Raw genomic sequence first — 27,388 nt, 5'->3', positions numbered from 1 at the left:
CTCTTGTCGAGCATTTTTTCACTCGAAGCGGAGATCCCAACCTATCTTGGGGCCAAGTTTGGGTAGTTCCTCGGCAACACTCTGAACATCTTTGTCACCACGGCCGCTCAGACAGATGACAATGTCCTGACCCTTCTCCATCTTCTTGGCCAGCTCGATGCCGCCGTAGATGCCGTGCGCAGACTCAAGTGCAGGGATGATACCCTCCAGCTGACTGCACAGACGGAAACCAATCATGGCCTGGGCGTCGTCGGCAGCGATGAACTCGGCACGGCCGCTGTCCTTCCAGGAACTGAGTTCGGGGCCAACACCCGGGTAGTCCAGGCCAGCCGAGATGGAGTGCGTCTCGGAAATCTGCCCATGTTCATCTTGCACAACGTATGTGCGGACACCGTGCAGGACACCCTTGGTACCGGCGCTGAGAGGAGCGCCGTGTCTGCCCGTCCCAATGCCCTCACCGCCAGCTTCGACTCCGAGAATCTTGACACTAGGGTCATTGGAGAAAGGGTAGAACATGCCGGCGGCATTGGAGCCGCCACCGACACAGGCAACAACGGCATCCGGAAGCTTGCCGCGCTTCTCCATCATTTGCTGCTTGGTCTCATCACCAATAACAGACTGCAGAGTACGGACGATCGTAGGGAAGGGATGAGGGCCAATTGCAGAGCCAATGATGTAGTGAGTGGTGTCGAGCTCAACAACCCAGGCACGGAGGGCCTCGTTGACTGCATCACGCAGAGTCTGACTGCCAGCGGTGACAGGAACGACCTTGGCTCCGAGAAGTCTCATGCGGAATACATTGAGCGCCTGGCGACGAACATCCTCCTAAGATCAGAGTTAGCAAATAGCTTTGGAAAATGGAGTAAAGCAAAGGCTCTTGACTCACAGCACCCATATATACTGTGCATTCCATGCCAAACTTGGCACATATGGTAGCAGTGGCAACACCGTGCTGGCCAGCACCAGTCTCGGCGATAATCTTAGTCTTGCCCAGGCGCTTGGCGAGGAGCAGCTGACCAATGGCATTGTTGATCTTGTGGCTGCCGGTGTGGTTTAAATCTTCGCGCTTCAGCCAGATGTTGGCGCCTCCGGCATACTCAGTCAGACGGTCAGCCAGGTACAGCTTGGACTGACGACCCATGTAGTCGTAGTAAGAGCGAATCTCGTCCCAGAAAACAGGGTCGTCTTTGATCTTGTTGAAGCCGTCCTCAAGTTGCGATAAGCAGTCCATCAAGCTCTCGGGAACAAACTGGCCACCAAACTCGCCAAAGCGGTCAGGAATTTTGGCGTGCATGGCTGCGAGCTGGGCGACTAGTTCCTTGTCCTTCTCGGGTGTGATGGTGGCCTCGGCTAGAGTGGCCTCGCTGTTCTGGATATCCTGGGCAGCGACGCTGCTGGCATCGGCAGCAATCTGCTCGGTAGAGCGGCCGCAGAGCTCAGAGCAGAAGTTTTGCACGCTGTCACAGATCCCGCCAGAAGGAGCGTTACCAATGGTCGTAATGATTTGACTGCCGACAACAACACCGTCGGCAACAGAGGCGACGCTCTCGAAGTGCTCGTGGGTGCTGACACCGAAGCCAACGGCCGCAGGCTTGTTTCCGCTATAGTTTTTGACGCGGCTGAGAAGCTCGGGGATGTTGGCGCTCAAAGTGCCAGTGGCTCCAGTGACACCCTGTCTCGATACGACGTAGATGAAGGAGTCGGCAAGCTGGCAAAGAATCTTCATGCGGGCATCCGAAGTGGCGGGGGCGATTAGGGGTACGTAGGAGAGGCCGCCCTTGGTGCAGAGTTTGCGGAAGGAGATGGCCTCCTCGGGAGGCAAGTCAACGACGATAAAGCCATTGACACCAGCAGACTTGCAGTCGGCCAGAAGGCGCTCCTCACCATAGTTCAGGAGAGGGTTGTAGTACCCCATGATGATGACGGGGACAGTCAAGCCCTTGCTTCGGGCATCGCGAATGATGTCGAGAGTTGATGAAATCGTGACATCATTATTGAGAGCAATCTATCACGGCATCAGTTAGAAGATCCGGTCTTGGCTGTATCAATTGGCAGTAGGCTTGCATACAGCATTGGCTTTTTGAATCGTGGGACCGTCGGCAATGGGGTCGGTGAAGGGGGATCCGACTTCGATGACGTCTGGAAAGCACAGTTAGCCAGCTGGCGGTAGCTACAACTGCAGACGGCGACAAACCGCAACCACCCTTTTGCATGGACAGAAGAATGTCTGGTGTATCTTGGGGTCTGGGATATCCAGCTGTGACATAGCCAACTAGGGCAGACTATTGCAAGAGGTGGCGATGGTTAGCGATCTCCTTCTCTCGTGCTACCCCTCCATTTCGACCTACTCGCTTCTGCGCCTTGCAGCGCTGGAACGTTTGCTTGATGGCCTCCATGATTGCTCAATGAATAAAACAATTCAATTCTAGAGACTAGTAGCGAGGATGCAAGAAACGCGATGAAAGGACTGAAGTGGCAGTCGGGGGAAGAGCTTCGAATTATACCTACTTATGTTGGGCCGTAAAATAGAGTGGCTCTCTTTTTTCCTGGGTCAGTGGCGACACCGGCACCCCGCGCTGCATGTGCTGCAGTGTTGCAGTGCTGCAGTGCTGTCATTAGTTGTGCTACAGTTGGCAGAGATCGGTGGGCGAAACCGGAAGGGTAGCCTCCGCCACTTTTTCCGTGCGCTAGAGCTGCAGGTTGCCGCACTCCGCATCTGCAGCAAGTACATGTTAGTGCCGGACTTTCCGAATGGGGCAAGATTCTCAATCTCTGCCGCCGCCGGCTTTATGTAATGGATAAGCTTTATTCTACTCGAGTCACTCATGCGGCGCAGCCTCTCGGCCATTCGGTTTCTCCGTGTTTGCAGTCATCTTGTTTGTATTTTCGAGTGTTCTCAATCTAAAGCTTGTACGTTCTGGGTGCTCAAGACTACCATCCCGAAACAGATTTGGTGAGCCATTGCAACCGAGGAAAAAGGCAGCTTTTTTTGTCGTTTTGTGAAAAGAAAATCAAAAAGATGAGCCGCGTAAGTGATGTCCAATCTCTGACTCGGCCTAATGAATCAAAGCAAAAAACAGGACCGTGACAAAGCAAAACGAATATTACCTCCCGTTTAAAGTCATTGATGCGAAGGAAATGTACCCAAAAAAAAATCTAACCCTCAATGCCGACATCAGTAGCCAGTCATTCTAACGCAAGTAGTTCAATAGCGCTACGCCATCGCCCATCAGGCCAGCACTAGAAAGTACCGCCTTGTCCGTGGTGCCCGTGCGCCTCGCCCTTCTCTTGCAGCGGGACATGTCTTGGCCGGGCAGCCTGATCCCCGAAGTCGCCAAATTGGCCATGGGCAGTGCCGCTGCTTTGTGGTGATCGGGGAGCCAGGGGGGGTCGGTCATCGCCGGTGTAGCGCATTGCTTCCTGCGGCCTTCCTGCGCCCGGAGACGCCATGCCCGCCAGTGTGCGAACGACACCAAGTAGGACAACAATGATGTAAACTAGCAAAATGCCGGTCGAAATGAGCGCTTCCTGAATGATGTTGTTGAGCAGCCAGTTGACCACATGCTTGATTGCACCGCTCACTTCATCTGTAGTCACAGAGGACGGCGATGAAAGGAAGGTGTTAAGGTCGGAATCCCCAGAAATGGAATCGTTGGCACCCTGACTGAATGTGTCGTTGGGAAATCGGGGAAAGTCGACGTGTGCATGGTCATGTACCCATGTCAAGCCTTTCTGGACGTTTTCAATCTTGATGCCAATAACACAGTGTAGGACGGACTTGATTGGGTCTAGGAGAATTGTGCCATTGAAAACAGTCTCCAGGCCCTTCTCCATGGTGTCCATGAAGGTGTTGATAGTGCTGTTGACGGCATCGGTGGCATTCGTCACGTATCCCAGTACGTCCTTGTTGATGTCATCGTTGAAACCGATGACAACGCCGTTCGCGTCGTTGGCCCAATCTACAGATACCTGCTCCAGAGACTTGACCACATTTTCAGCGAAAGCACCAACCTTTTCTGTTATCTCAGGGACTTCCTTTTGCACAGCCTTGAGCAGGATCCACTGGCAGAAGCAAGAAAAGAACCCAGCAACAGCAAGCGAAAGAACGAAAAGAGCCGGAGGTGAGGTAGCATAAGCGACACACCATCTCATCAGGACCTTTCTGTCTCCCCTGAGACGCGAACCAAACTTGATACCGACTCTGGAAGTGAGGGGACGCGATGCAATATAGATTACATCCATGGGATCGAATTGGTTCTTTTCGATAAGCTCAGAATGTTTCTGCTGCCGTCTCCATCGGTACATCTCAAACGCAGCCATGGGGGCGATGGCGAGAACGGCGAGGAGGCTAAGAACTACCAGGAAAATGATTCTTGCTTTGTGGATAAGATCAAATAGCTTCTGGAAGAAGTTGCTCAGTGTGTCGTTGTCAGAGCAGAATGTCATTTTCTTCTTTTGGGCTAATGGAAAGACGTCTTTTTTGAAAGTCCAATTTCCATATGTTTCGTTGAGGGCCTCGCGGACAAGTTTGAACGGAAATGAGACAGCTTGGCTGGTCAGGTTTTGGACTTCCTCAAAGGTGGGCAGATCTTTGTTGAGCTTTTGAACGTCCTTGACGAATTCGTCCGAGTTGAGATCGAATCCCTTGAGCTTGTCGACTGGCTTCGAGAAGTCGACCTTGGGGATGTCGGGAATCAGCTTTCCAAAGACAGAGTTTTGAATTGATTTTGTGATCTTGTTGATGCCACTTTCCAAGTCACCAGAGATATCTTGGATTTCTTTGGTAGCACCATCAATGACGTCGTTGAAGGCCTTCGTGGCATCTTTGGTGACAGAGGCCACGACGTCCAAACTGCCGTGGACCATGGCAGTGATGAGACAAGCGTAGGTGGCGACCAAGAAATTGATGTAGAAAACAATCATTGCAGGAACGGCTTGCATGATGAGATCCAGCATCTTGGCCATTCCGTGCACAGCCTCCTGCATACCTTTGGCGGCCATTGAATTAACGCCAACGGACAAGTAGTGAGGCATGGAGGCCATGGCACTTCCGACATCTTCAACCTTGCTGCAAGCGGAGAGTGCCTTTGTCTTGGCGTCCCCGACGTTGTCCTTGAGCTGCGCAATCAGGATGACAACGCGGAGCAGGACGAGGAGAAGAAGGATGGTCCAGCGATTGATCCATATTTGAGACATCCTGGCCCGGATACCGAGGTACGGGGTGATTTGAGAGTAGGCAACGGGACGAGCGCCGGGGTTTCGCGGATGATCCAGAGTCTCGTATGGATCAGAGCGTAAAGAGTGCGGAACGGCGGGATACGACGCCTGGTCGTCGCGTTTCTGTGAGGAGAACATTTTGATTCTGTCCATGTTATTAATTGTGTGGTTTCGAGATTATTTTGAATTCGCTGCGATGTTCGAAAAATAAAAGAACGGTTTAGTGTGGCAAGACGTTGTGACAGTGTAAGAAGTATAAGTTTGTGTTCCTGGTCTACAGTGAACAACAGACAGCTGTGGCAGGTCGGGATTCGCTGGGGTGAATGAAGCAGGGAAACAATGGAAAGAAAGATGAATCAAAAGGCCGTCGTGTGCTCTGCCATTCGTGACCCCGAACAAAAAAGAGAGTAGAGGAGAGTCGAGGAACAAGGACGGGGTAGACAAAGGATGCAAAAGAGGCCATGTAAGAGGGAAGAAAGAAAGAAGGTGGCGGCAGGTAGTGTAGAGAAAGAAGCAGAAATGAATGGGAATCGTACCAAGCGTCTCCACGACGGGAGGAATAAAACGGAAAATAACGAAACCGCGAAGCCCCTAGTTGTGGCTCTGCTTCAACTCGCACGGGATCGATTTGCTCGTGTTGCTGCGTTTAAGCGCCGAGGGCACGGGCGGACCAGTCAGCGTGCGTGATGGTGCCAGCGGCGAGGACTCTTCAAACGCAGGCTGGTCAGACTATTTTTGTAGCCAAGCCAGCAATGCAGCTAGAAGCAGAAAGAAAGATTTGCCCAGACAGGGGTGCAATTTCGAAAAGTGAGAAGAAGAAAGGATGCTCCTTTGATTGTCTTCGTGCACGATAGAGGACCGACAGGTCGAGTAAGTTGACAATAGACAGCGGCAGCCCAATTCAACTGAATGAATGGGCCACGGCAGCGGGTCAATATACTTTTCTGAAAGGACTTTAAGATCTCAGCAAGCCAGGAACAGGGCTAAATATGCTGCAGGTTTTTTTTCTTTTTCTTTACTGTGCAAGGGGGTCACCTCGGAGCGACAAGAGGTATATTGCAGGTGCCCATCGTTCCAAGCCCTTCTCGCGAGATTGAGGGACCCGCGCTCTTCTTTATTCGATAGGACGGGCTGCCGCTTTGGGCTGGATAGTAAAGATGCACACTGACGCCATGGCCACAACTGGAACCAGGAAGGGTGTGGCAAGCGGAGCGCCGTCGACGTGACGGGGCTTGTGCCTCGAAGAATGTATCATGGCCAGGATGTATGAGGCCCGGCGGTTGGCTAGAGGGTAGCGTTACTTGAGACCTGAGAGGCTAGTGAATATTTAGTGAATGGGTTGATGGGGACTCCACAGTGCATGGCGCACACGATGCGTCGTTGGCGCTGGCCAGGGTTCACTGTTGCCCAATCATGGCGGTGAGGTTCACAAAGTCTCTGGTAACTCGCTGAGGCCAAGGCCGAGAAGTGAATGGTCGTCGTGCATTGTGAATGATGCCTGTCGATATATTGTTCCCAATGTGAGCCCCTCACCGCAGGCTCAGCCATTTCAAAGCAATATTAATAAGCCGCGATGGAAGAATGCAGCATAATATCTTCAAAAGGCTCAAAAAGGAATTCGGCGATTTAGTTGCCTACCCAAGTGTGCCCACGGTACAGATTACGTACGGCCCGTCCCAGCTGTGACGCCCAAACCAGGTTTTTGCCTAGGGTGGCGCAGGCCCGCCACACTCTGCCCTACGGCAGTGGTGAAGGTGCCAAACAATTTAGCTGTTCGTTGCAGAGACATCATACACCAGCACAGAAGCCAAAACGCCGCTGGCCAGGATGCCAGGCAATAAAGCACGCAAAGATACGGAGTACTTAGGTACCTAGGTAGTTACTTGTGCTTGGGTCCAAGGCGATTGCCGTGCCCACTGTAACTAGGTGGTCAACTATCCACTACGTACTGGTATAGCAGCATCACTCCAGCCACCTTTTTTCCCTCAGCGGCGTTTCTACTGCGCCGTGCGCTGCTGGTTGCCATTTGTTTGGTTTGTCGGCCCCGTCGCCAGTGCCAGTTGGCCGGGAACAGGGGCAAAAACAGGTTTCCTACAGCCCGCTCAAGGTGATAACTGATTACCTTATATGTCCCCTGCCCTATATCAGTAATAGCCTGCCAACCTTGTTTCTGCCCCGTCTGCTTATGTACCGCTGAATTATCCGGATGTGCCAAATAAGTCCAACTCGAGGTAGTCAACATCCTCGCCTCTAGGGACAGCATGGAGGCCGCCAGCTACACTTCAATGAAAGCTCGCTGACGTTCGGCACTGCATCTCAAATAGAAGTACCAGCACTTGACTTTGTCAAGCACAAACCAAGTGCAACCAGAATAAACACATAGCTGCGTGCGGATAGCCAAACCTTGCACTTGATCCAAGAAGTTTGCACTGTTGGGCAACGCCATCTTGCGATACACTGCCTTGCATGACTCCACTGTGAGCCATGCCAGATGTTGAATTTAAGCATGTTTATTGATATGCCACTTCTCCACGGCCTTGCTACGACGTCATACCCTGCTTCCAGATCATCAGCCCTATGCTCATTTACCGTAGGCGTGGGGCGATGGGCCGTCTGCAAGAGAGACGTGCCGATTTGATCAAGATTTTCGACTAACATGCTGCCGAACAGCGAGCTTCAACCGCAAGGACGCTTCGAGATTTGTATATATACAAATATATATATATATATATATACTACCAGCGTCTATCTTCCTTTTTTTACGGTCCAGGTTTTTTCACGGCGTGGCAGATACTCTGTGCCAGCTAATACGTATTAGCTGGCACAGAGACTCGAGAGCAGAAAAAGCAGAGCATTCATACTATCTTAAGTGCTATCCGCTAACTATCTAGAGCACAGCAAACAGCGCTTGCATCTGACCGCTTCAACTACCAGTTGACACGAGACCATCTATCCTCCTCAAAAGCTCGGCACGTCATTCACATGAACCGAGTGTGTGTCCTTTTCGCAGAAGCGTCTCGCAGTGACGGATTGCAGCACAGCCTGTCAAGGTAGAAAACCTTGCATAGTCTATCGGAGTTCCACGCTGAGCAGATAATTCCATAAGATTCATTGCATAAAAGCCAAATTGGCGGCATTCTGAGTGCATCGTAATCAAAATAAACCGGAACGCCATTGTCATCATATTCTGGCCAGTGAGCTCGTTATCACGCTCGTAGCACTCACGCGCTGCCGAAGGTGTTCTCGCCGGAGTAGGTAATGTAGAGAAAGCCGTCCTCATCCTTGTGCTCCTCGTAGATGCTGCTCATTAAAGCTGCCGTGGGAGGAAGAACCTCGTCGACGAAGATGAAGATGGCCTTCTCAGGAGACAGCTTGATGCGCTTGCGGATGACATAGACAAACTGGCCAACGGTAAGATCCGAAGGTACGAGGTACTTCTTCTTGTCGATGGTGGCAATATCGCTTTTCTCGACCTTTTCGCAAATGACCTGGCAATGAAACTATTAGCACAAATCCTCGAGTTGGTGGAGCCGTGACTTTGGCCTCCGGTCGAAACCAGTTTGCCGAGGGCACATGAAAGATCGGTATCAGGCCTATGCATTCTATTTCCTATCAAATCTTGAGAAGGCGCGGTACTTACAGGAATGCGATCGGCGTATTTCTGGCGGATGCGCTCGGCCTCGGCCTTGCGCTTCTCAAAGGGGTGCTCGTCCTTGAACTTGCTGCGCATGTTGGGCAAAGATGCGGTGCAGACGGATACAGTAACGGGCAGTATGTGTTCAGTGAGATGACAACAGGAAGATTAGACAAAAGACGTGATGGTATTTGAAGAATCCAAGTTCTAGGCAGCGGTAAGGCGCAGGACGGAGCAGGTGGAGGAGAAGAGGGGCGCGGTGGAACAGTGACGACGCTGCAGGCCAGAGGGCGGTGGCAGGCAGACAAGCGATGGCGAATGGCAGGCGACCTGGCCAGGCCACCAGGCACGAGGACGGATGGCCACGGGCTGTGGCGCTAGCTGCGTTTGGCGTGCTAGGACAGTGTGAATCACAGCCCGTAGCAGCTGACACAGTCAGCTCATTGCACGCAATCAGGCGCTTTACAAAAGCGGCGACCGTGCTTGCATAGTAGTCATATGTTGGATGTCATTATTCGCAGGTAAGCACAGCATACAAGTTCAATAGAGTTTGAGGAATCTCGACGTTTATTGCCAACCCTCGCCCTCTGTTTTGCGGATCTACGAAGTAGCTCATCTGCAGTCGCTATGTAACCTATGTACTGTTGGTTCAATATACCCCGCGCCTCCTACACGAATCAAATTCGAATATGAGAAATGTGCGCTGGCGGCCATAGCTACTGCTTTTCCCCATGTTATTATTTGCCTGGTGACTGAATGTGTCATAGACTAATAAATGGTCGCTTTAGCTGGATTACAAACCACAGAGACCCGTCTGTGGCGGCGATGGGCCTATTAGAGACCTCCTCAGCAGCTACATGTTCGCAAGATAAACTTTTGACTTGTCTCCAGAATGTTAGAAAAAAAAGGAAGTTCGGATAGGCTACATGGCTAGATAACCTGCAGAGTCCAATGATAGTCATGATGAAAGGCGCGCAATATGTGCATGTGCGTACAGTGCGAATATGGCTTGCTCTCTCCGGTTTAGTACCTCTGATAGTGATATCTCGCCCCACCAGCCTGACGGAAGCTCCTGAGCCGCTCCCAGAACCACGCCACTGTAGAGAAATCAGTCCACGCTCAATAGCTTTGCATACGGCGACTCAATTGGTCTCGCGCTTTAAAACCCGGAACTGCCCTAGATACGCAGCTGTTCTGAATCGACGGCATTTTCTAAAGCGTAAGCAAGGCACACCGCGATGCTTGGAGCTGCCAATCGATCAATTGGCCATCTAGCTAATCAGCAGCAGCATCGGAACGCAACATCACGATGGCGGCACGACGACAAGGCCAGCATGTGCTCTCAATGCTGGGCGAAGGCTCGCGACAGTCATCCCGAGGCCGCTGCGCCAGTACTGTCAGAATGTTCTCAAGCAGTCAGAATCCTGCCGCCAAGCGGCCACTTGCGGCAAATGCTTGGCTGACGGCTGCCGCCATTGGCTTCGCTGTCCCTCTAGCGTATCAATTTTACAGCTCGGTGTGCTTTGCTGGTAGCGATAAGATTAAAAAAATAAGCTAATTTGTACCTCTATTAGAATGCCCGCGGCGGTACGAAACTCGACGCCGCATCGCTCTTCGAGATGGATATGCGAGCAAAACAAGAAAGCCCTGTCGGCGATAATTCGCCCATGCGACTGCGCATGGAAAAGTTCGTAAAGGAGCAGCAGCAGGAAATCATCAAGGCCATCGAAGAAATTGAAGGCAAGAAGTTTTTCCAAGACAAATGGGACAGAGATCATGGCAACGGCGGCGGCATCACTGCTGTGCTACAAGACGGCAACGTCTTTGAGAAAGCCGGCGTTGCTGTCAGCATCATATACGGTACCCTGCCAAAAGCGGCCATTGAAAGAATGCGCGCAGACCACAAGAACCTCGCCACCAATGTGGATTCCCTCGACTTCTTCGTCGCCGGCCTCAGTCTCGTGTTCCACCCGAAGAACCCTATGGCACCTACCGTACACTTGAACTATCGCTACTTTGAAACGGCGAACCCCGATGGAACATCTCAGGCATGGTGGTTTGGAGGAGGCAGCGACCTGACCCCGTCGTATCTCTTCGATGAAGATGCCATCCACTTCCACAAGTCGCTCAAAGACGCTTGCGACTCCCATAGCAAGGACTACTATCCCCGCTTCAAAAAATGGTGCGACGAATACTTTTACAACAAGCACCGCAAAGAGAGCCGCGGTGTTGGCGGCATCTTCTTTGATGACTTGGACGAGTCGGGGCGGGACCAGGAAAATACCTTTGCCTTCGTCCAGGACTGTCTGAAATCTTTCATGCCTTCGTACCTCCCCATATTGGAGAAGCGCAAGGATATGCCCTTTACTGAGAAGGAGAAGGAGTGGCAGCAGATTCGCAGAGGACGTTATGTCGAGTTCAACTTGGTGCATGATCGCGGTACTGCTTTTGGACTGCACACCCCGGGACCTCGTGTTGAGAGCATTCTGATGAGTTTGCCGCGAACTGCTACATGGGGTTACATGCATATTCCGGAACCTAACAGTCGTGAGCAGCGTTTGGTCGATGTGCTTCAGAACCCGAAGGAGTGGGTTTAATCGCCACTCGGCGACGTTGAACGTACAACACAAGACGTAGATCAGTGTATAAATATTGTGTAGCATAAAAGGTCGCCTCGAAATAAGCAGATACTGGTTTCTTACAATGCAGGTGTTGTCGTCGTGTCTCCCATGAAACAATGGTATGCCTACACACGGATTGGAGGCCAAGCACTGCTCGCTCGCATGTCCGTGGTGGAGACCACAGTATCACCTACTCTGCCAGCTACATCTGCGGTCAGAATCCCGCCATGGGCTTACCGCTGTGTTCTCGAGAGTAGCTCAAGTACAATCCAGCCTCAGCATGCTTCATATCCCAAATATTGAAATATAAGGCCAGGGAAGGATGCCGGGCACGCTCCCATCGCAGCGCGAGCTCCTCACGAACATAGTGCACGCACTGTGCGAAGCGGATCATGGTGACGGCAGCGCTGCCGACAGAGCAGCTGAGCTGCACTCCTCGCATTTCAAGGAAGCCTGGGAATCGCCTCAGCGAAAAAGTTTGATTTTGACTCTACACGTTATCTTCCCCGGCATGCTGCTCCCTGCGTTGGATCTTCTCGACAGGAACCTGGTGCGGCGCCTCGCCCTGAAGAAGCCGCCAGCGGGCAAGGAACGTCGACAAGACGCCTCATTTGCCTCTTCAATTGAGCAGCGCCGATTGCAACGACATAGGTCTACTGTAGGGCGCCAGCTTGTGTACACGGCTCGGTCTGTTGCATCCACGTTGCCTCGGCGAGGCGCTGGCGGGCCGGGGGCTTCGGCGCGCGTGTACCTAGTACACCTCGACGCGTGGAGCTGCTCCTGCGCTGGCTTTGCAGTGGATGCTTACGCTGCAGTTGGAAGTGAAGGGCGAGCTGAGCCGGCGATAGGTGACAAGGGGGATGCGGCAACACGAACATGGAAGTTTGGGGGTTTGAGCACAACGGGTCTGGATGCGCAGGGCTCACAAGCGATACCGTGCTGCAAACATTTACTGGCGTGCTTATTGGTGGATGAATGGGAGGAGCTGTTGGCTGCGCACGTGGAAGAGAAAACTTGCACAAAGGAGGAGCTGGCAGGCATCATCGCAGGGATCTAGAAGGCCTGCGAGTTATGGTGATAGTGATCGATCGTCTTGTCGTTGAAAAACAGCACCAGCTTGTCTATTCTGCAATGACTCCAGCTTAGTGGTTTTAAAGCAGATAAGTGTACAATAAAGCATCGCCGTCTTCTTACCACGCTGTGGGCTAGTGTGGGAGCGAGCGTGCTGGCAGCAGGATGCTTGGCATACATTCGCCTTATATCCTCCCAACATCTCTCGAGTACCTCATTTCTTCTTGTCCTTCGAATCCTTCTCCTTCTCACTGCCTTCCTTGGATTCTATGTTCGACTCGTTCGAGCCATTGGCTTTCTTCTCATCTTTGCCAATAGCTTCCTCCTTCTTGGTGTCCTTGTCTTCCTGCTGCTGGCGGTTCTGAATTTTGTTCTCTATCAAGTCATGGAATGCAGTGATGGCACGGATCAAGCTGCTGAGATAGATCGTCATAAGCTGGTCGTTGGTCTTGACACTCATGGCATGGGCAAGTTCGCTGCCACTAGTCTTGCCATCAGCTTCGGGAGTGGAGAGATTCGGTAGCAGGTTAAAAACGTCCTGGAGGTTGCCCAAGATTGCATGGTTCACTGGAAGCTGACCATCGAGTACTTTTTGCAGATAAACGCCAATATCACGCAGGCGCAAGTGAAGGCCCTGGAGCGACTGGAGCTGGTTTGTAATTCGGGTCGAAAGCGTACCGACAGCAACGTCACGGATGTCTCGTAGCAGGTGCTCGACGCCGATCTCTTCGGCTTCCTCAGCTTCAATTATCGACGGAGTGTGGAAGAACGTTCGCGTAGTCGTAGTTCCGTCCTTTTCTCAGATTAGCAAAAATCGTGGTGTCGTCTTGCTTCATAGCTTACGTCTTTGATTTCCTCAACGGCGAAATAGGCATCGGTGGGTACGCCAGACTCCTTTGGCTGGACATCGATAATTACCAACAGGGGGTTTGGCGTGTAGCGCTTGAAGAGTTCATTGATCTCCAAGTCGGATGCGCGCAGCTTGGGGCCGGAGTGGTACCATCCTATCAGCTTCTCTCGTGCGTTGATCTTCTTGAACATGTCGTTCATTGACTCGACGTAGTTGTGGTCGAGGAACCATACGGACGGGTCCTTCTCGTCCTCTTCGAAGGGGACTAAAGAAAATATATTAGCTGTGGCGCTTCGCAAAGATTGCCATGGCTACGCCAGGCATAGCATTAACGCACCTGCAAAGCTGTTCGACACCCTCACGTTCTTGCCATCATTCTGGCCGAGCAGGACACCGACAACTCTCCTCTTCGCCTTATTTTGAACGGTACGGTTGTAATGATCGACAGCAGAAAGCAGAACGAGGGGCGCGACAGAGACGTTGCGCGTCACGAGCGAGAGCGTCTCAGCAGTCGTGGTTGGCATTGTGGGCGTTGCGCGCGGCGGGCTCAATGTGGGCGATCAAAGCGAATTCGAGGCGGGCAATGAAGCTGTGGACGTAGTCTCCGGGAGTTCCGATAACTAAATCGAGCACCGCAGCAGGTAGTCCGGGAGCAGCTTGCGGTCAAGGTGCAGCCTGTTTGTGTGCGGTGTTGATTGTGATGTGAGGTAAGACGCAGACTGGAAGCTCACCTCTTCTTCAGTTAAGCCGATGTGGCAAGGGTGGTAGGCAGCTAGTGGATACGCACGTCTTCGTTAGTCAACCACCAGAACACGGAACCACTTCCAACGCCGCTTTAAGGCTCGCTCAGTGAAACTACACGATCAAGCAAAGATGCAGCATGGAGGTCCATGTCCCATGTAGACCAGAATATTGATTATGAGTTTATCGCAATTCACAATAGAAATTAAAAAGAAGAAAAATCTAGGACTGATCATAGATGGACAGCATATAGTCGAGAGTGCATATTTTGAATCAAAGATACAATGTCGCTGCTTTAGCCTGCATTACAAGGGCAGCAAAAACGGCAGAAGTAGCTTTTACGTCAAGTATAGCAAAAATGATAAAATAAGAAGAAAAGGGAAAGTGAGAGGAAACAACAAGAATATACAAAAAGAAAATTAAAACTAGTTGTCGGAGGGAATAAGAATGCGTAGGGGAATTTAAGATAGAAGAAGTAATTAAGCCACTACTTCCTTCTACTTGAACGGCGTTTTTTAACACCTACTTGTATGGCAGCGACTGGCTTCAAGGGCTGCTGGACAAGTCATTTCGCCCCTGAAGGCAAATTCCAGGTTTTTTTTATGAGATCAGCGGCTTTTTCTCCAATCCCGAATGCGGGCATCTGCGTATGACCACCATGAAGCGCTGGCATGATGCTGACATCGACAACTCTTAGGGACTTTACTCCTTTCACACAGAGATTGTGGTCGACAACGGTACGATCGTCCAACAAGTCGCCCATTCGGCAAGTGCCAGAAGCGTGATAACCTTGGTAATTCTTCAGTAAAATGCGTGATGGTGCTGTAATTATGAAGGTGACTCACAGGTTGTCGCATTGTTCTTGACATACGGTACCCAATCCTCGCGGGAAGAAAATGTGTGGTGCCAAGCTTCACGTGGCCAGGAACCCTTGACAATATCTTTTGTTCCCGCGCCTTGCGTGATAATTTCGTTCCCAAACCGGCACGCTTCTGCCAAAACTTCCACATCCAAAGGGTCAGTCAAATATTGGCAATCAACAACGGGAGCGGACAGTGGATTTGCATCCTTCAGCGTCACTGTTCCTCGTGACCTAGGGGCGAATAGCTCTGCTATCATGCCGAACGCAGATTTTTCATCGATAGGAAAATCAGAAAATTGTTTGGGGCCGCCGTAGCATTCGGTGGTGAACAACTCGATGTTGGGCTGCGCCGATGTTAGTCCCATTGGATCGCGGCCTGGCTCTCTTGGGGCCTTATTCCACAACTCAGAGTCGCTTAGACGCTCATCGAGGCGAGCAAAAGCAAAAGCACCGAATGGAAAAGTGGATAGAAACCCCTTCTTCTCAGCCTTCCAAAGATTATATGTTGAACTGAAAGCGTCTCCATGATAGACAAGGTGATCATTCGTTAATTTAGGCTGTTCGGTTTCATAAAATATGAAGACAATCTAGTTCGATCTTAGTACTTGATGAATTGTACTGTGTTGAAAGCAGACTCACGAGGTGATCCATCAAGTTCTTTCCGACGCCTGGCAGATTGACAAGAGTAGAGATGCCTAATTTTTCCAGCTCATCTCTGGCACCAATACCTGACCGATTCAATATGTTTGGGCTGCAGTAAGAGCCGCCGCTCACGATGACTTCCTTGTTGGCAGTAAACTCAATGCTTTGGCCATCCCCAGAATAGGCCTTGACACCAGTAGCCATGAATTCTCCTTTTGAGTCGCGTTCTATAATGACTTTTTCAACATGAGCATTCGTCAATATTGTGATATTTTTTCTGGCGTTGACATTGGTAATAAAGTCAGCGCCCGTTGTTCGTAGGCCTTTTGTCACAGTTCGCGGTGCATGTCCGCAGCCATGGGGGTTTTCGCCATGTGAAAACATGTCGTCGTCAAGTGTGAGCCCCTTGGACTCCATTGATTTCATAATTAACTTCGAAATGGGAGCCAAATCATGTGGCTCTACGCCCAATTTACCTCCGTATCCGTGAGATGATTTTGACTCGTTGAACCAAGGTTTGCTCACAAACGACTCAGCCTTGACACAGGTTAGCACATATCCAAGACCGGGAGAGGCTTAAATAGCAGCAGGGGGGGATTTGGTTTCTTACTTTCCGCATCCAGGCGAAAAATTCCTCGCCGCTCCAACCTGGCATACGCCAGTCGTCATAGTCTTGCTTAGATCCGCGTATACAAAGCGTGCCATTACAACCGGAGCAGCCGCCAAGGAACTTTCCCCTGCTCAACTTTACTTGACGGTTGTTGATTCCAGCTCCAGGAGTCGCAGTTATATTCCAATCCGTCTCTTTGTCAAAATTTTGCGACCAGCTATACGCATATGTTAACTGTCATGATCGCATTGCGTCGAATGGGAGCGACCTACCCACCGACCATGTGGGCATTTTCAAGGTCGTCATTGTGCGGACCAGCTTCAATAACCAGTACACTGGTGTTTGGATCTTCTGCTAAGCCTGCAGCTACTACACAGCCAGCGGTCCCCCCTCTGCACCATATCAGCAATTTGCCTTCGACGTGGTTGGGTGTGATCGCGTACCCGCAAACGATGAAATCGTAAGAAGACCCGATACCCTCCTGAGTTTCAGATTCCATCTTTTGTAAAAAGTTTTTGTTGTATAGGTTATTTCGCCGTTTTCTTTGGTTTAGTTTTATAAGAATCCGAATGCACGAAAGTGAGGTGCGAGGGGCACCAGGGTTTATAGTCACTATAGATAGATTCCAGCCTTAGCTCATGCCAGGTTTCCAGCTTCCGGTTCCGATTCCGTCCTGGATGATGGTGTAATATTCAGATTTTGCCGGCCTTCTATTGGTATAATTTTTTGTTTACGTACATCAGGCGTGCAGTAGTGAACGCCGCGTCGCTGCTGGTAAGTCAAAAGAGACATTGCTGCTATTAGGTTGCGTATGGGAAGGCGGCGTACGGCCGGCTACCCTGTAGTGACAGCAGATTCACACTGGTCAAATATCGAGCAGAATAAATCCAAGCGCCTAGCCAAACCCAGATTTGAGCTTCCCTCTTTACATTATATGTAAGAGCACCATCAGCGTGGCTTATAGCGAGTGTACCATTGAGAGACGTTTGCAATTGGACGTTCGTGATTGGCCTTCCGTGGAGGGAGGAAAGTTGATTTGTAGCTTTAAAGCGGCAGGCATTATATTTCAGCTCAAGGACCTTGCTTCGATACAAACGCGGGGTCAGGCCCTCATTGGTCAGAGGGTCTGCTATTTGCGGTAACAGGGCCGATTCTTCACGTCACACTGCAGCCGAGTACATCAAGAATATTCCGCTCAGCCGATGCACTCTTCCAGCATCATTCCGCCGATGAAAGGACCTGAGCACTGATTCCGAAATAGCCCCAAGCTAATAACTATTTTCCATCCTCCTATTTTCTCTTATTCTTCTTGTTCCCACCAGCTTGCCTAAATCTTCTTAATTTCTATTATTCCTCTAACAACCACCGGCGTCTTTTCTTGCTACCCCCTCGGCCGAGCCGCTTGCCTACCTATCTACAACAACAAGTATCGATAGCGCGTTATCTGACTATTTATTTGCCTGGCTCAATCTACGGGAGCATGGCCACAGTCACGTGGAGCAAGGGCACGTGACGGTGCCACATATGTCCCGGCAATCCTCGCAAGCAAAGGCTACCTGGTTAAAAACGGTGGCAGAGGGTAAATAGATGGGCAAGTACTCAAACAAACAAAAATAGCACAGGTGGGAAAAACGTGGAGTGTGCTGCATTGTGTACCAGTACCTAGGCACTGCTCGCCGTTGGTATGAAGTGTTTGCCGTACGGCCGGGATTGCCAGTACCGAGCTCTACCCGTGTATCTGGTACTTGATAGGTTCCTCGGCCCCAGGTGCCGTAAGTCCGATTACAGTGAGTCCCCAGCACTTGCCGCGCTGTAAAGGAACTGCACGTGGATGTGCCTTTCCGGTATCCGCTACGTTACGTTGCGCCAAAAAAAAAACCGCAGTAAGCCAAGTAGTAATGCCTGCAGGCCAATCAGGGCACTCGCACCGGCGGAGCTTTGCTACCTAGTTACCAAGACCACTCAATCCCCGTGCGTTTGCCGTGCCGGCGAGCACCCGTCGAGATTCCAGCGTCACTACTTTTCTCGACCTCTTCACCTCACTTCCTTATCCTTTTTTCTTCCGCTTCGCCCAACACACGTCCCAGGCATTGCGCCTCCGTTGCCTCCTCCGCTGCCCCGTGGTCCCGAACAGCTACATATACCGGCTGCCAGCAAGCTTTTGTCCGACTATTTTCGTAATTTCCTACAAAGCTACTTAAGCCGCAGCAAGATGGGTTTCGTTGAGGATGAGCTCAAGCAGCTGAAGGATGTCATTGGCAATCTCGACTCCCGCATCAAGAGTCTTGAGCAGCGTGCCACTGGCTCTTCTACTCCTGTTTCGACCGAGGAGATCCGCATGCTGCTCATCGGACCCCCTGGAGCTGGTCAGTGGACATTCCGTTGACGGATAGACCCTGCTTGCAACCGCCTAGCTCCATGCTGCGCGGCCGGACTTGGCCAATTACTAATTTTCTCTCGCAATGTAGGCAAGGGAACGCAGGCGCCTAAGATCAAGGAGCGTTTCTCATGCTGCCACTTGGTATGTACAATCGCGCCGCCGCAGCCCAGCGCACCAAATATCACTAGTAGCTAACGCTTTCCTTCTTGCCGCTTCGCAGGCCACTGGCGACATGCTTCGCTCCCAGGTTGCCAAGAAGACTCCTCTAGGACGTGAGGCCAAGAAGATCATGGACCAAGGCGGTCTCGTCTCCGATGACATCGTCATTGGCATGATCAAGGAAGAGCTTGACAACAACAAGGAGTGCCAGGGCGGGTAAGTACTTCAACCAAGCTCTCCACCCATTGGTGTTACTGACACCTTGGTCGCTACAGCTTTATTCTCGACGGCTTCCCCCGCACCGTCGCCCAGGCTGAGGGTCTCGATGCCATGCTGAAGGAGCGCAAGCGTGACCTCAAGCATGCTGTCGAGCTTCAAATCGACGACGGCCTCCTGGTCGCGCGTATCACCGGCCGACTGATTCACCCTGCTTCCGGCCGATCATACCACACAACCTTCAACCCCCCCAAGGAGTCTATGAAGGACGACATCACCGGCGAGCCCCTTATCCAGCGCAGCGACGACAACGCAGAGGCTTTGAAGAAGCGTCTTGGCTCCTACCACAAGCAGACTACCCCCGTCGTAGACTACTACCGCCAGCACGGCATCTGGCATGGTATTGACGCCAGCCAGAAGCCTGGTCAAGTGTGGAAGAACATGCTGAGCATCCTGGAGGGCAAAAAGTAGAGTCGCAGTTCTGGCGACCACTGCATCAGGGGCTCTCCGCAGGGGGATTAGAGGTGTAATTGGATAAAAGTGTGCCGTTGGAGCAGGGGCACGCATTCTGCATGTCTTTCGGCAGCGGTATTAAACCAGCTGCGTGTAGTCCTAGAGTTATGATAAAATCTATGTATCAGGTGCTTCAACGTCTAGATAAACGGCGTTTAGCATTTTTACTGCAGTTAGAGAATAAACTTCTTAACGACTTATATCTCGATTGTTGTTGATAGACGAAAAGAATGATGCCTCTATTTAACCCCACGAAGATGATATATTTGCTACCTGTTGCTGAAGCAGCTTTAGAACCCAGAGAGAACGTGCTCGCTAAACAGAAATGCCAATTTGAGCAATGTACACGCGATAATAAGAGGGAGTCTTCTGTAGAATCCAGGTTGGTCTTGAAATATGAGCTTGGCAGGCCTGCAGGTATGTGCAAACGAGCGTGGGTGGCCGGTACACAAGATGGTCCTCTTTTGTTTTATTAGATTTGCGCTACCGCAACTTGAGCGTAATCTGTTGGCCCAATACAGTAGCGCCAAGAGGAGTAGAGTGTAATGGTGGGCAAGGTCGCGGAGCAGACACGGAGCTCAACCTCCTAGATCCTATCTCCGCGGGGAAGCTGAGAATATTAGGTCAGTAGAGGTAGAGCATGTCGCGTTGGCGCAACTGACCATTGACCATCTGCCTCTGCTTATTCAGCCAGCTTTTTGGCGCATCGTGCCGGCGTTGAAGTACGACATGGTTACTCTGGAGACGGCTGGTGAGGTCGTACCATGCCGTGGCAATAAGTGCATTTTCGCGCTGCAAGTTCTTAATTATTTGATCCGTGGCGACCTGCGGAAGAAGATAGTCAGCTTTTATGATTATCGCAAGCTGTCACAATAGCGTTAAGCATGCTCGATTACTATGCACATACCTTTTGAGCTGTGGCAAGCTCGCCGCCCTGCAAAGCTTTGAGTTCTCTCTGCAGATCAATCTTATCTTGCTCAGCTTGTTCGAGTTGCTTTTGAATACGTTAGCTGCTGTCCGATTACAGCCAGGTACTTTTTTTTATTTAAAGCAAAGCCACCGAGATGCACGTTTCGTCCGTGCCATGATCGACACCACACAGACATGGCATGCTGGTGGACAAGAAAGTTTGCTGAGCTTACCTGTTTTCGTTCAATCAGACGATCTCGCAGTTTCTCAATCTTTTCAGCTGCTTTCTTGGCTGCTTCGGAAGAGTCTTGGTTTGCAGTACTAAGAGCAGCTGTTTCTTGAAGCTCTTTGGCCTCCTCTGCGTCCTTTCGAAACTTGTCTTTCGCAAGCAGGGCGTCAATCAGCTGTGTCTTCTGGGACTCCCGTTCATTGCTGACGAAAGCAAGCTCCTCTCGCAGACGATCGAGTTCGGCCTTCAGGGACTCAGATATGAGCTTATCTGTACTCTTCAGCTCGTCCAACGCTGAAATGCCATCTTTCTGAACAGCAGAGAGCTCTGTCCTCGCCACCATCAAGTCTCGTTCTTTGTCTGCGAGTTTCGCCTGCAGATCAGCAGTGTGCTTGTTCAGCTGCTCAAGCTCATGTTGAGTTTGAGAATGCTCAGAGCGCAAGTCAATGAATGCTTTGGAGCTACGAGCCGGCTAAGATTAGTACGCAGTTGAAGAGGGGGCCAGGGGAAAATGACCAACTTTTCTCCTGCAGAGCTCCTCATGAGAGCCTCTATCTGGTCCTGGACTATCGTGTGCTTCTCGAACATATCGTTCAGGCTCTGCTGAAGCCTTTCGCGTTGCTTCTTCTCGTCGTCGGCCTCTTTGCGCAAAGTAACGGCGTCTCCAGTAGACCCAATGGCTCTTCGTAACAAGTCATTCTCCGCTTTCAGTCTAGAAAGCTCAAGTGGAATGTTCTTCTGTCCATCATCGCTCGATGCACTGTTCAGTTCGTCCTCTAGACTGGAGGAAGTTGGGAGAGCTAAAGCCTCTCCCTGAGAAGCTCCACCACCATGCTGTAGTTGCTCCTGTAGATCTTGGATAAAGTGTTCGTCATGGCTGCGCTGCGCCTTCAGTCGCAACAGCTCATCCTCGAGCGTCTGCATGTCCTTCAGAAGTTGAGTTTTCTGACTGCGCTCATCCCACAAATGTTGTTCGGATTGTGTTAGCATGCGTGTCAGTTCATCTTCCGCTTTTCTCGTCCGATCTCCTTTCTCTCGCTCGTCCATTAGCGAACGAAGCTGCTCCTGCAACTCTGCGCGTTCGTATTGCAGATTTTGTACTTCCTTCACAAGATGTTGTTGCGATTCAAGCTTTTGCTTATACCGCTCAGCAGCATTGGCTTTTTTTTCCAGTTCCTCGGCTTTGTGTCGCCATTCCGTGGCTTGGTCTCGCAGTTCGTCCGCATGCTGACTCTTCTGGGTGAGCTTCTGGACTTCACTTTCAAGCTGCGCTCGCGCTCTCTCATGGTCCCGAATGTTTTCCTCGTTCTTTGCAATGATCTCCATTTGCTCGTGTACTTGATCCTCCAGAAGACGAATGGCTTCGGCATTGTTCGCGCCATCCTTTGTGGCTTTTCGTAACACTTCAAGCTCTCGATCGTTTCGCTCCTTTTCGTATTTGAGTTCTTCGTGGCTCTGCTGCAGGTGTTCGAGACGGGTGATATAGTCCGAGAGAGCCTTCTTGTTGATCTCAAGCTGTTGTCGCAAAGCTGCATTCTGCTCTTCAACCACAAGATCCATGTCTCTGGCTTCCATAACTGCATCCATGTCCTCGTTGAGCTTGTCTTCGTCACCGGCATTTGCTGCGTCGATCTGCATTGAGCGGATAATGTTCATAATTTCTGCCTGATTGACCTTGTCGAGGCTGGTTTGGATCAGAGGAACGTATTTCTTGTTATCCGGCCCCATGGCTGCAGCAGACACCATAACAGCGAGTAGCTGCGTTTCCTGTACATTAGCCTGGCGTGTTCTCATCGAGGCAAAGGCTGTGGGAGTGCCTACCTGGCTAAGCCCTTGCGGTTCGGGGTTTTCAGCGACAGCATGATAATCGAACTTTTGAGCTTGGCAGCCTAGTTCTGGGATTTGTCGACGGATGAAGCGGAATAGGCCCTTGTAGACAGCTTGGATATTGCGTTTGTTTGTCAGGTATCGAGAAGTGGCAGGGTTCGATTCCAGATGGGACGGATCAAACTCGGGATCTAGTTCGTGCAGGATATTCGCCAACAAAATGCCATTCGTTAAATCTTCCAGAGAGTCGGCTTTCTGGTCTAGACTAAACACATGGTTGACCTGAGCAGAGCTGGGTTAGAATCCTTGTAATGTCGCAATGTGATGGGTTGGGTAGCGAATGGGACAGAGCTGGGAACGGAACTCACAGCCTTCAATAGCGCGACTTGCGCGCAGCCGCTGTATATTGGCATGGTAATTTTTGTAGGCAACCGAGTAGCTCGTAAAGGGGTGGTGGTAATATGTGCTTAGTAGGTGCTGGTCAGCTTTCGGCAGGGAGCGCGGTCGGCAGTGTAGAGAGTTTTCGACAGTGACGGCATGACGAATTGTTAGCGTCCGCATGTGGGCTGATAAGAGCTCTGTCCAGAATATCACGCGCACAGTATTCGAAGGCCACGCTCGAGGCAACTGTTGCCTGTAGGACAGCTGTGCAAGATCCAAGAAAACATCCAAACTTCTACTGCTTCAAGGGACATGTGCATTCAACACGATAGACCCACTTTCCACAGAGCTGCAATCTTAACAGATCAGCGCTTGCGCCGGGGACATGGCGTTTGGTACCTAGCTTTATGCTACCAATAGCAAGTATTTGGGCTCTAAATCGCCCCGAGAATGGTTGAGCTTGGCCTAGCATATACGTTTTTCGGAAAGCTTACTTGCATTTTTCAATTAAGTCATCAAGACAGATGCCGGCTCGCCAAAAGACTCAGCGACAAAGAACTTGTTTACTCGCTATAATCCACAAGCTAGCCAAAATTGGAAGGAAGGAAGGAATGCAGGCAGCTTAACCCAACGCCGTCTTAAATACATCGATAATCATGTTCCCATAGCTATGTTCTCGAGCAATCATGTACACATGCGAAACGAAGGGCCGTGGCTTAGCCGCTGTTGGCGGTAACAACCTGATCTTCTTCCACCCTGATCGAGTGATCACTTCCAAAAGTCTGCACTACTTCGAGTGATTTCTCGGGCGCAATGGCGGAGAAGCCCCTGCAAATAGCATGGTTAGCCTCTGTTGCAGTTGAGAGGGAGTCTGAAACATACTTGATTATCTGGTAATCATGCGTAATCTGACCGCCGCCATCGATAATCTTCTGTCGCGCTGCGGCGACGATATCATCGGGAGTGTTTGGGTCGTCAAAGGAGATGATAACCGACACCTTGCGATCCACGGCGAGCGCGCCTGGGAGCAGTACCAGAGCAGCCACGATTTGAGAGAAGAGCTTCATCTCGAGAACTGTCTGTCGCTATGCTAATCAGGGTACAGTTTTGAGTCGTAATTTGTCGTCGGTGGGCGGTATCAGGCAGGCTTGGCGATGTTGCAGGAACTTGGCTGGATAGAAAGTAAAGATAGAGTGGCGATGACATACAGCGACGCATCCATCGGACCGCCCGCACTGGTTTGCGGTCGTAGTGTCACTTAGCCCAACGCGGCTCGCAACTTCGATTTTCCGCCCAGGCATGCCGAGACTTTCCCCACACAGCACGGCCCATTTGGGCAGGTCCCCCAAGTCGCCAAGTCCGTTGAGTAACAGTAATCAATAAGACAAGAAGGAAGAAGACGCCAAGCAAAATGAAAGCAGAGAAATTGGATTGCTGGGCAGATGCATCGACTCCTCGAACTGCGTCAGCTTATCTTCGTACTTATATTGATGCATTACTTGTCTTGCCTGTCTTTACGCTTAATTACTGACTTTTATTGGTCTTCGTTTAGATTTTACCACCGACTAACCAACGTGTGACGGTTGTCGCCAAATCTCTGTGAAGGACTCCTCGACGCACGACAACCAGAGCGCGATTTACTCAAATGGCCTAGGCTGACATATGTGCTGTGTGAGTAATGCAAGGATGACCACACGCTATCTGCTAATCTACTTTACATGGAAGGTTGGTGCCTACTCGCTACCACCCACGTTCTCATTTTCGGACCAGACGTCCTTACTTTCTTGTTCCACGGCTCGCATTGCCCTGGCAACATGTTCTAGTTTCGATACTACGTCTATGACGCTTGCGTTCACACGTTGAAAATACTCATCATTTGCTTCGCGCCGTTTCCTGGCCAATAATATATCCGCTTCAGTCTCCTCCTCCAACTTGGCCCCAAGTCGTTCCACATCAGCCCCTTCACCAAATGCCCGTGACGCACTGGAATTTGGATTTCCCTTATTAGGCTCTGATGCGCTAGAAACTGGCTTGGTAGCGTCCGCAAATGACCCTTTTGCGCTTCGCAGATCATCGCCAACATCCGCGGTTCCTTCTTCACGGGAGGCTTTCTCCGTCGAGCCATCTGCCTCACTCCGAGCCCACGCCTGTGCCAGTGCGATTTGGGCTGCTCGCAACTCTGCTAGCTTGATGTCGTGCGACCGACCGAATACATGAGTACCCGCGGAGGCAGACAGCTCAACTTCCTCCAGAGTTGCTTGCATCTCCGCCCAAAGGGCATCTGTCCGGTCGGCTGTACGGCCGCTATCTGCCGTCTTTAACGCGCGGCCGGCTCTTTGTTGATCTGATGCCGTTGCTGGTATATGCCGTATTGAAGCGTTGCTATCATATGACGAACGTTCTCGCCTGATGCTTGCCGGTCCGGGAATGGCCGAGCCTGGGGCTAAAATACCGGGTAAAGAAACATGCGACGCTCCTGGGGAGGGGTGAAGAAATAAGGACGGTGGAGGATCTCTCTGCTTGCTCTGAGGTTTCGAAAGCGGCATGTTGGCGGCGTTCTTATTGGACTCAGTCAGCTGTCAAGTACAGTTTCAACATCACTTCTGCGAGTGCCTGCTGAGTTGCCTCACGCAACCAGCCGCGAGTGGTTCACTGCAGGAGCGGCAGACCCAGTAGATGCCAACGAGGTGGGGCGTCTGCTGTCACTAGTCCCGATATAGAGGTCACCTTGAAAAGCACACATTACCTAATCTCGCGTGTTGGCGTCTCCTCACGTGATCACACCCACCAATTGTGAGTTCCTTGCTAGGGCCAAAAACCCTACCATGAAATTCTGGCGGGACTTTGGTCCAACTTTTCGTCAGCTCCGCAAGAAGTCACATCACCATCCGTTCCGCGATACCCAGATAATTCGGTACGTGCAATTCGCCTCGATCACTCGCAACGCTCACCGATACCTCGAACACGTCCGACTAACATAACGAAGCAATCATGGCTGGAGGCAAACCCCGTGGTCTTAACGCCGCTAGAAAGCTGCGAACGAACCGTAAGGACCAGAAATGGGCCGACCTTCACTATAAGAAGCGTGCTCTGGGCACTGCTTTCAAGTCCTCCCCCTTTGGTGGCTCTTCCCACGCCAAGGGCATTGTTCTCGAGAAGGTCGGTGTTGAGGCCAAGCAGCCCAACTCCGCTATCCGAAAGTGTGTTCGTGTTCAGTTGATCAAGAACGGCAAGAAGGTCACAGCTTTCGGTACGTCTACAGAGCACACCATTTACCCGCGCATCGCTTCGGGACTGCTCAGTCTAACGTTTATTTAATAGTCCCCAATGACGGTTGCTTGAACTTCGTCGACGAGAACGATGAAGTCCTCCTGGCTGGTTTCGGTCGCAAGGGCAAGGCCAAGGGTGATATTCCCGGTGTTCGTTTCAAGGTCGTCAAGGTCTCTGGTGTCGGTCTGCTCGCTCTTTGGAAGGAGAAGAAGGAGAAGCCCCGTTCTTAAACTCGGTGTGCAGTGGAAGAAAAAACAGCCTATTTTGGCATGAGGAGTCCTATCGGCGTGCTTGTATTGGCATTAAAGGTTGGGAAATGTATCAAGGCGGACTATCATTGAAATTTAGATGAAACAGTCTCCAAGACAATGAACCACGAATGATTTTTCACAACTGTCATTTGATGAAGCGGCCATTTACTCTAAAATTAATGCTACACTATTGTACAATTTTTACAATGCAGTCAGGCTCGTGTCGGCTCGACCTCTTTTGGCTCTGAATTGCTGAGACGAATTAGGTAGTCTGCAGCTAGGCCTGTGCTGATGACGCCACCAGTTATCCAGCAGCCATTAACAAACCACCACCAGCAATCCTTAACACTCTTCAGATTGACGCGTTTGATCATGATGCCCAGAGCAACTGCTGTTCCGCCACAGCTGCCGACAAAAAATGCTGGTCCAGCTCCTGCAGCTGTTCCCGCAGCAGCGAGAAGGCATATTTGAACGGCTGCAAGTCCCGTCAAGACCTTTTTCGTGTCGGCATCATGCTTCAGCGCAATACTCTTTATCCCAGCTTTGGCGTCGTCCTTGATGTCCATATGCGCATAAATCATGTCGTATAAAACGGTCCAGGCAATGTTTGACGTGTACAAGCAAGCAGCGGCAGTCAACGCAGCGCCATTTGACAATAAATCGATACCAAGAGCTGGAAATCCCATGATGGCTCCCCACGAGAACGTCAGTCCCAGTACAAACTGGGGGTAGTAAGTAACTCTTTTTGCCAATGGATAGCTGGCTACAAATAGCAAGCTAGGAATTCCGTAGTAAAGGCAGGGGATTGGAAACTGCACCAAAACTCCAAGCCCGGCGAGCAGCTGAAAGCCAGTGAATACCACGCCGTTGAAAGGGCTCACAGCCTTCCGTGCAATTGGCCGTAATCGCGTTCGTGCGACGTGAGGGTCGAGGTTCCGATCCCAAAGATCATTGATTGTGCATCCAGCGCCACGCATTATTAGAGCACCCGAGAAGAAAAGTAGA

At 51.1% G+C, this 27,388-nt stretch overlaps 10 protein-coding genes across 10 annotated transcripts; 3 read left to right on the top strand and 7 right to left on the bottom strand.

Moving 5' to 3' along the window:
- Window positions 1–18: 18 nt before the first annotated feature.
- On the bottom strand, window positions 19–2,396 carry LMH87_009824 (uncharacterized protein; the record flags this gene model as incomplete). Its single annotated transcript, XM_056196888.1, has 5 exons — window positions 19–825; window positions 887–2,005; window positions 2,069–2,139; window positions 2,195–2,282; window positions 2,349–2,396. The coding sequence occupies 5 exons, from the start codon at window positions 2,394–2,396 to the stop codon at window positions 19–21; spliced, it is 2,133 nt and encodes a 710-aa protein (XP_056053991.1).
- Window positions 2,397–3,240: 844 nt separating this feature from the next.
- Window positions 3,241–5,355, bottom strand: LMH87_009823 (uncharacterized protein; the record flags this gene model as incomplete). Its single annotated transcript, XM_056196887.1, has 1 exon — window positions 3,241–5,355. The coding sequence occupies one exon, from the start codon at window positions 5,353–5,355 to the stop codon at window positions 3,241–3,243; it is 2,115 nt and encodes a 704-aa protein (XP_056053990.1).
- Window positions 5,356–8,438: 3,083 nt separating this feature from the next.
- Window positions 8,439–8,947, bottom strand: LMH87_009822 (uncharacterized protein; the record flags this gene model as incomplete). The annotated part of the gene is made up of 2 exons (XM_056196885.1): window positions 8,439–8,705; window positions 8,858–8,947. The coding sequence occupies 2 exons, from the start codon at window positions 8,945–8,947 to the stop codon at window positions 8,439–8,441; spliced, it is 357 nt and encodes a 118-aa protein (XP_056053989.1).
- Window positions 8,948–9,540: 593 nt separating this feature from the next.
- Window positions 9,541–11,448, top strand: LMH87_009821 (uncharacterized protein; the record flags this gene model as incomplete). The annotated part of the gene is made up of 5 exons (XM_056196884.1): window positions 9,541–9,549; window positions 9,640–9,710; window positions 10,033–10,070; window positions 10,141–10,367; window positions 10,426–11,448. The coding sequence occupies 5 exons, from the start codon at window positions 9,541–9,543 to the stop codon at window positions 11,446–11,448; spliced, it is 1,368 nt and encodes a 455-aa protein (XP_056053988.1).
- A 1,309-nt stretch (window positions 11,449–12,757) lies between these two features.
- On the bottom strand, window positions 12,758–13,917 carry LMH87_009820 (uncharacterized protein; the record flags this gene model as incomplete). The annotated part of the gene is made up of 3 exons (XM_056196883.1): window positions 12,758–13,336; window positions 13,387–13,658; window positions 13,731–13,917. The coding sequence occupies 3 exons, from the start codon at window positions 13,915–13,917 to the stop codon at window positions 12,758–12,760; spliced, it is 1,038 nt and encodes a 345-aa protein (XP_056053987.1).
- A 782-nt stretch (window positions 13,918–14,699) lies between these two features.
- LMH87_009819 (uncharacterized protein) lies at window positions 14,700–16,747 on the bottom strand (the record flags this gene model as incomplete). Its single annotated transcript, XM_056196882.1, has 6 exons — window positions 14,700–14,923; window positions 14,980–15,583; window positions 15,636–16,175; window positions 16,249–16,465; window positions 16,521–16,640; window positions 16,692–16,747. 6 exons carry the CDS (start codon window positions 16,745–16,747, stop codon window positions 14,700–14,702), a joined length of 1,761 nt encoding a protein of 586 aa, XP_056053986.1.
- A 1,713-nt stretch (window positions 16,748–18,460) lies between these two features.
- Window positions 18,461–19,474, top strand: LMH87_009818 (uncharacterized protein; the record flags this gene model as incomplete). The annotated part of the gene is made up of 4 exons (XM_056196881.1): window positions 18,461–18,614; window positions 18,717–18,769; window positions 18,849–19,003; window positions 19,063–19,474. 4 exons carry the CDS (start codon window positions 18,461–18,463, stop codon window positions 19,472–19,474), a joined length of 774 nt encoding a protein of 257 aa, XP_056053985.1.
- Window positions 19,475–20,109: 635 nt separating this feature from the next.
- LMH87_009817 (uncharacterized protein) lies at window positions 20,110–22,894 on the bottom strand (the record flags this gene model as incomplete). The annotated part of the gene is made up of 7 exons (XM_056196880.1): window positions 20,110–20,126; window positions 20,179–20,341; window positions 20,424–20,510; window positions 20,659–21,115; window positions 21,175–22,412; window positions 22,476–22,763; window positions 22,850–22,894. The coding sequence occupies 7 exons, from the start codon at window positions 22,892–22,894 to the stop codon at window positions 20,110–20,112; spliced, it is 2,295 nt and encodes a 764-aa protein (XP_056053984.1).
- A 684-nt stretch (window positions 22,895–23,578) lies between these two features.
- LMH87_009816 (uncharacterized protein) lies at window positions 23,579–23,929 on the bottom strand (the record flags this gene model as incomplete). Its single annotated transcript, XM_056196879.1, has 2 exons — window positions 23,579–23,690; window positions 23,745–23,929. 2 exons carry the CDS (start codon window positions 23,927–23,929, stop codon window positions 23,579–23,581), a joined length of 297 nt encoding a protein of 98 aa, XP_056053983.1.
- Window positions 23,930–25,853: 1,924 nt separating this feature from the next.
- On the top strand, window positions 25,854–26,362 carry LMH87_009815 (uncharacterized protein; the record flags this gene model as incomplete). Its single annotated transcript, XM_056196878.1, has 2 exons — window positions 25,854–26,112; window positions 26,184–26,362. The coding sequence occupies 2 exons, from the start codon at window positions 25,854–25,856 to the stop codon at window positions 26,360–26,362; spliced, it is 438 nt and encodes a 145-aa protein (XP_056053982.1).
- Between the last annotated feature and the right edge of the window lie 1,026 nt (window positions 26,363–27,388).

The sequence above is a fragment of the Akanthomyces muscarius genome, chromosome 5 (assembly GCF_028009165.1).
Source record: "Akanthomyces muscarius strain Ve6 chromosome 5, whole genome shotgun sequence".
NCBI lineage: Eukaryota > Fungi > Ascomycota > Sordariomycetes > Hypocreales > Cordycipitaceae > Akanthomyces > Akanthomyces muscarius.
The sequence above is the reverse complement of the archived record's forward strand: the minus strand, read 5'-3'. Positions and strand labels throughout refer to the sequence as shown.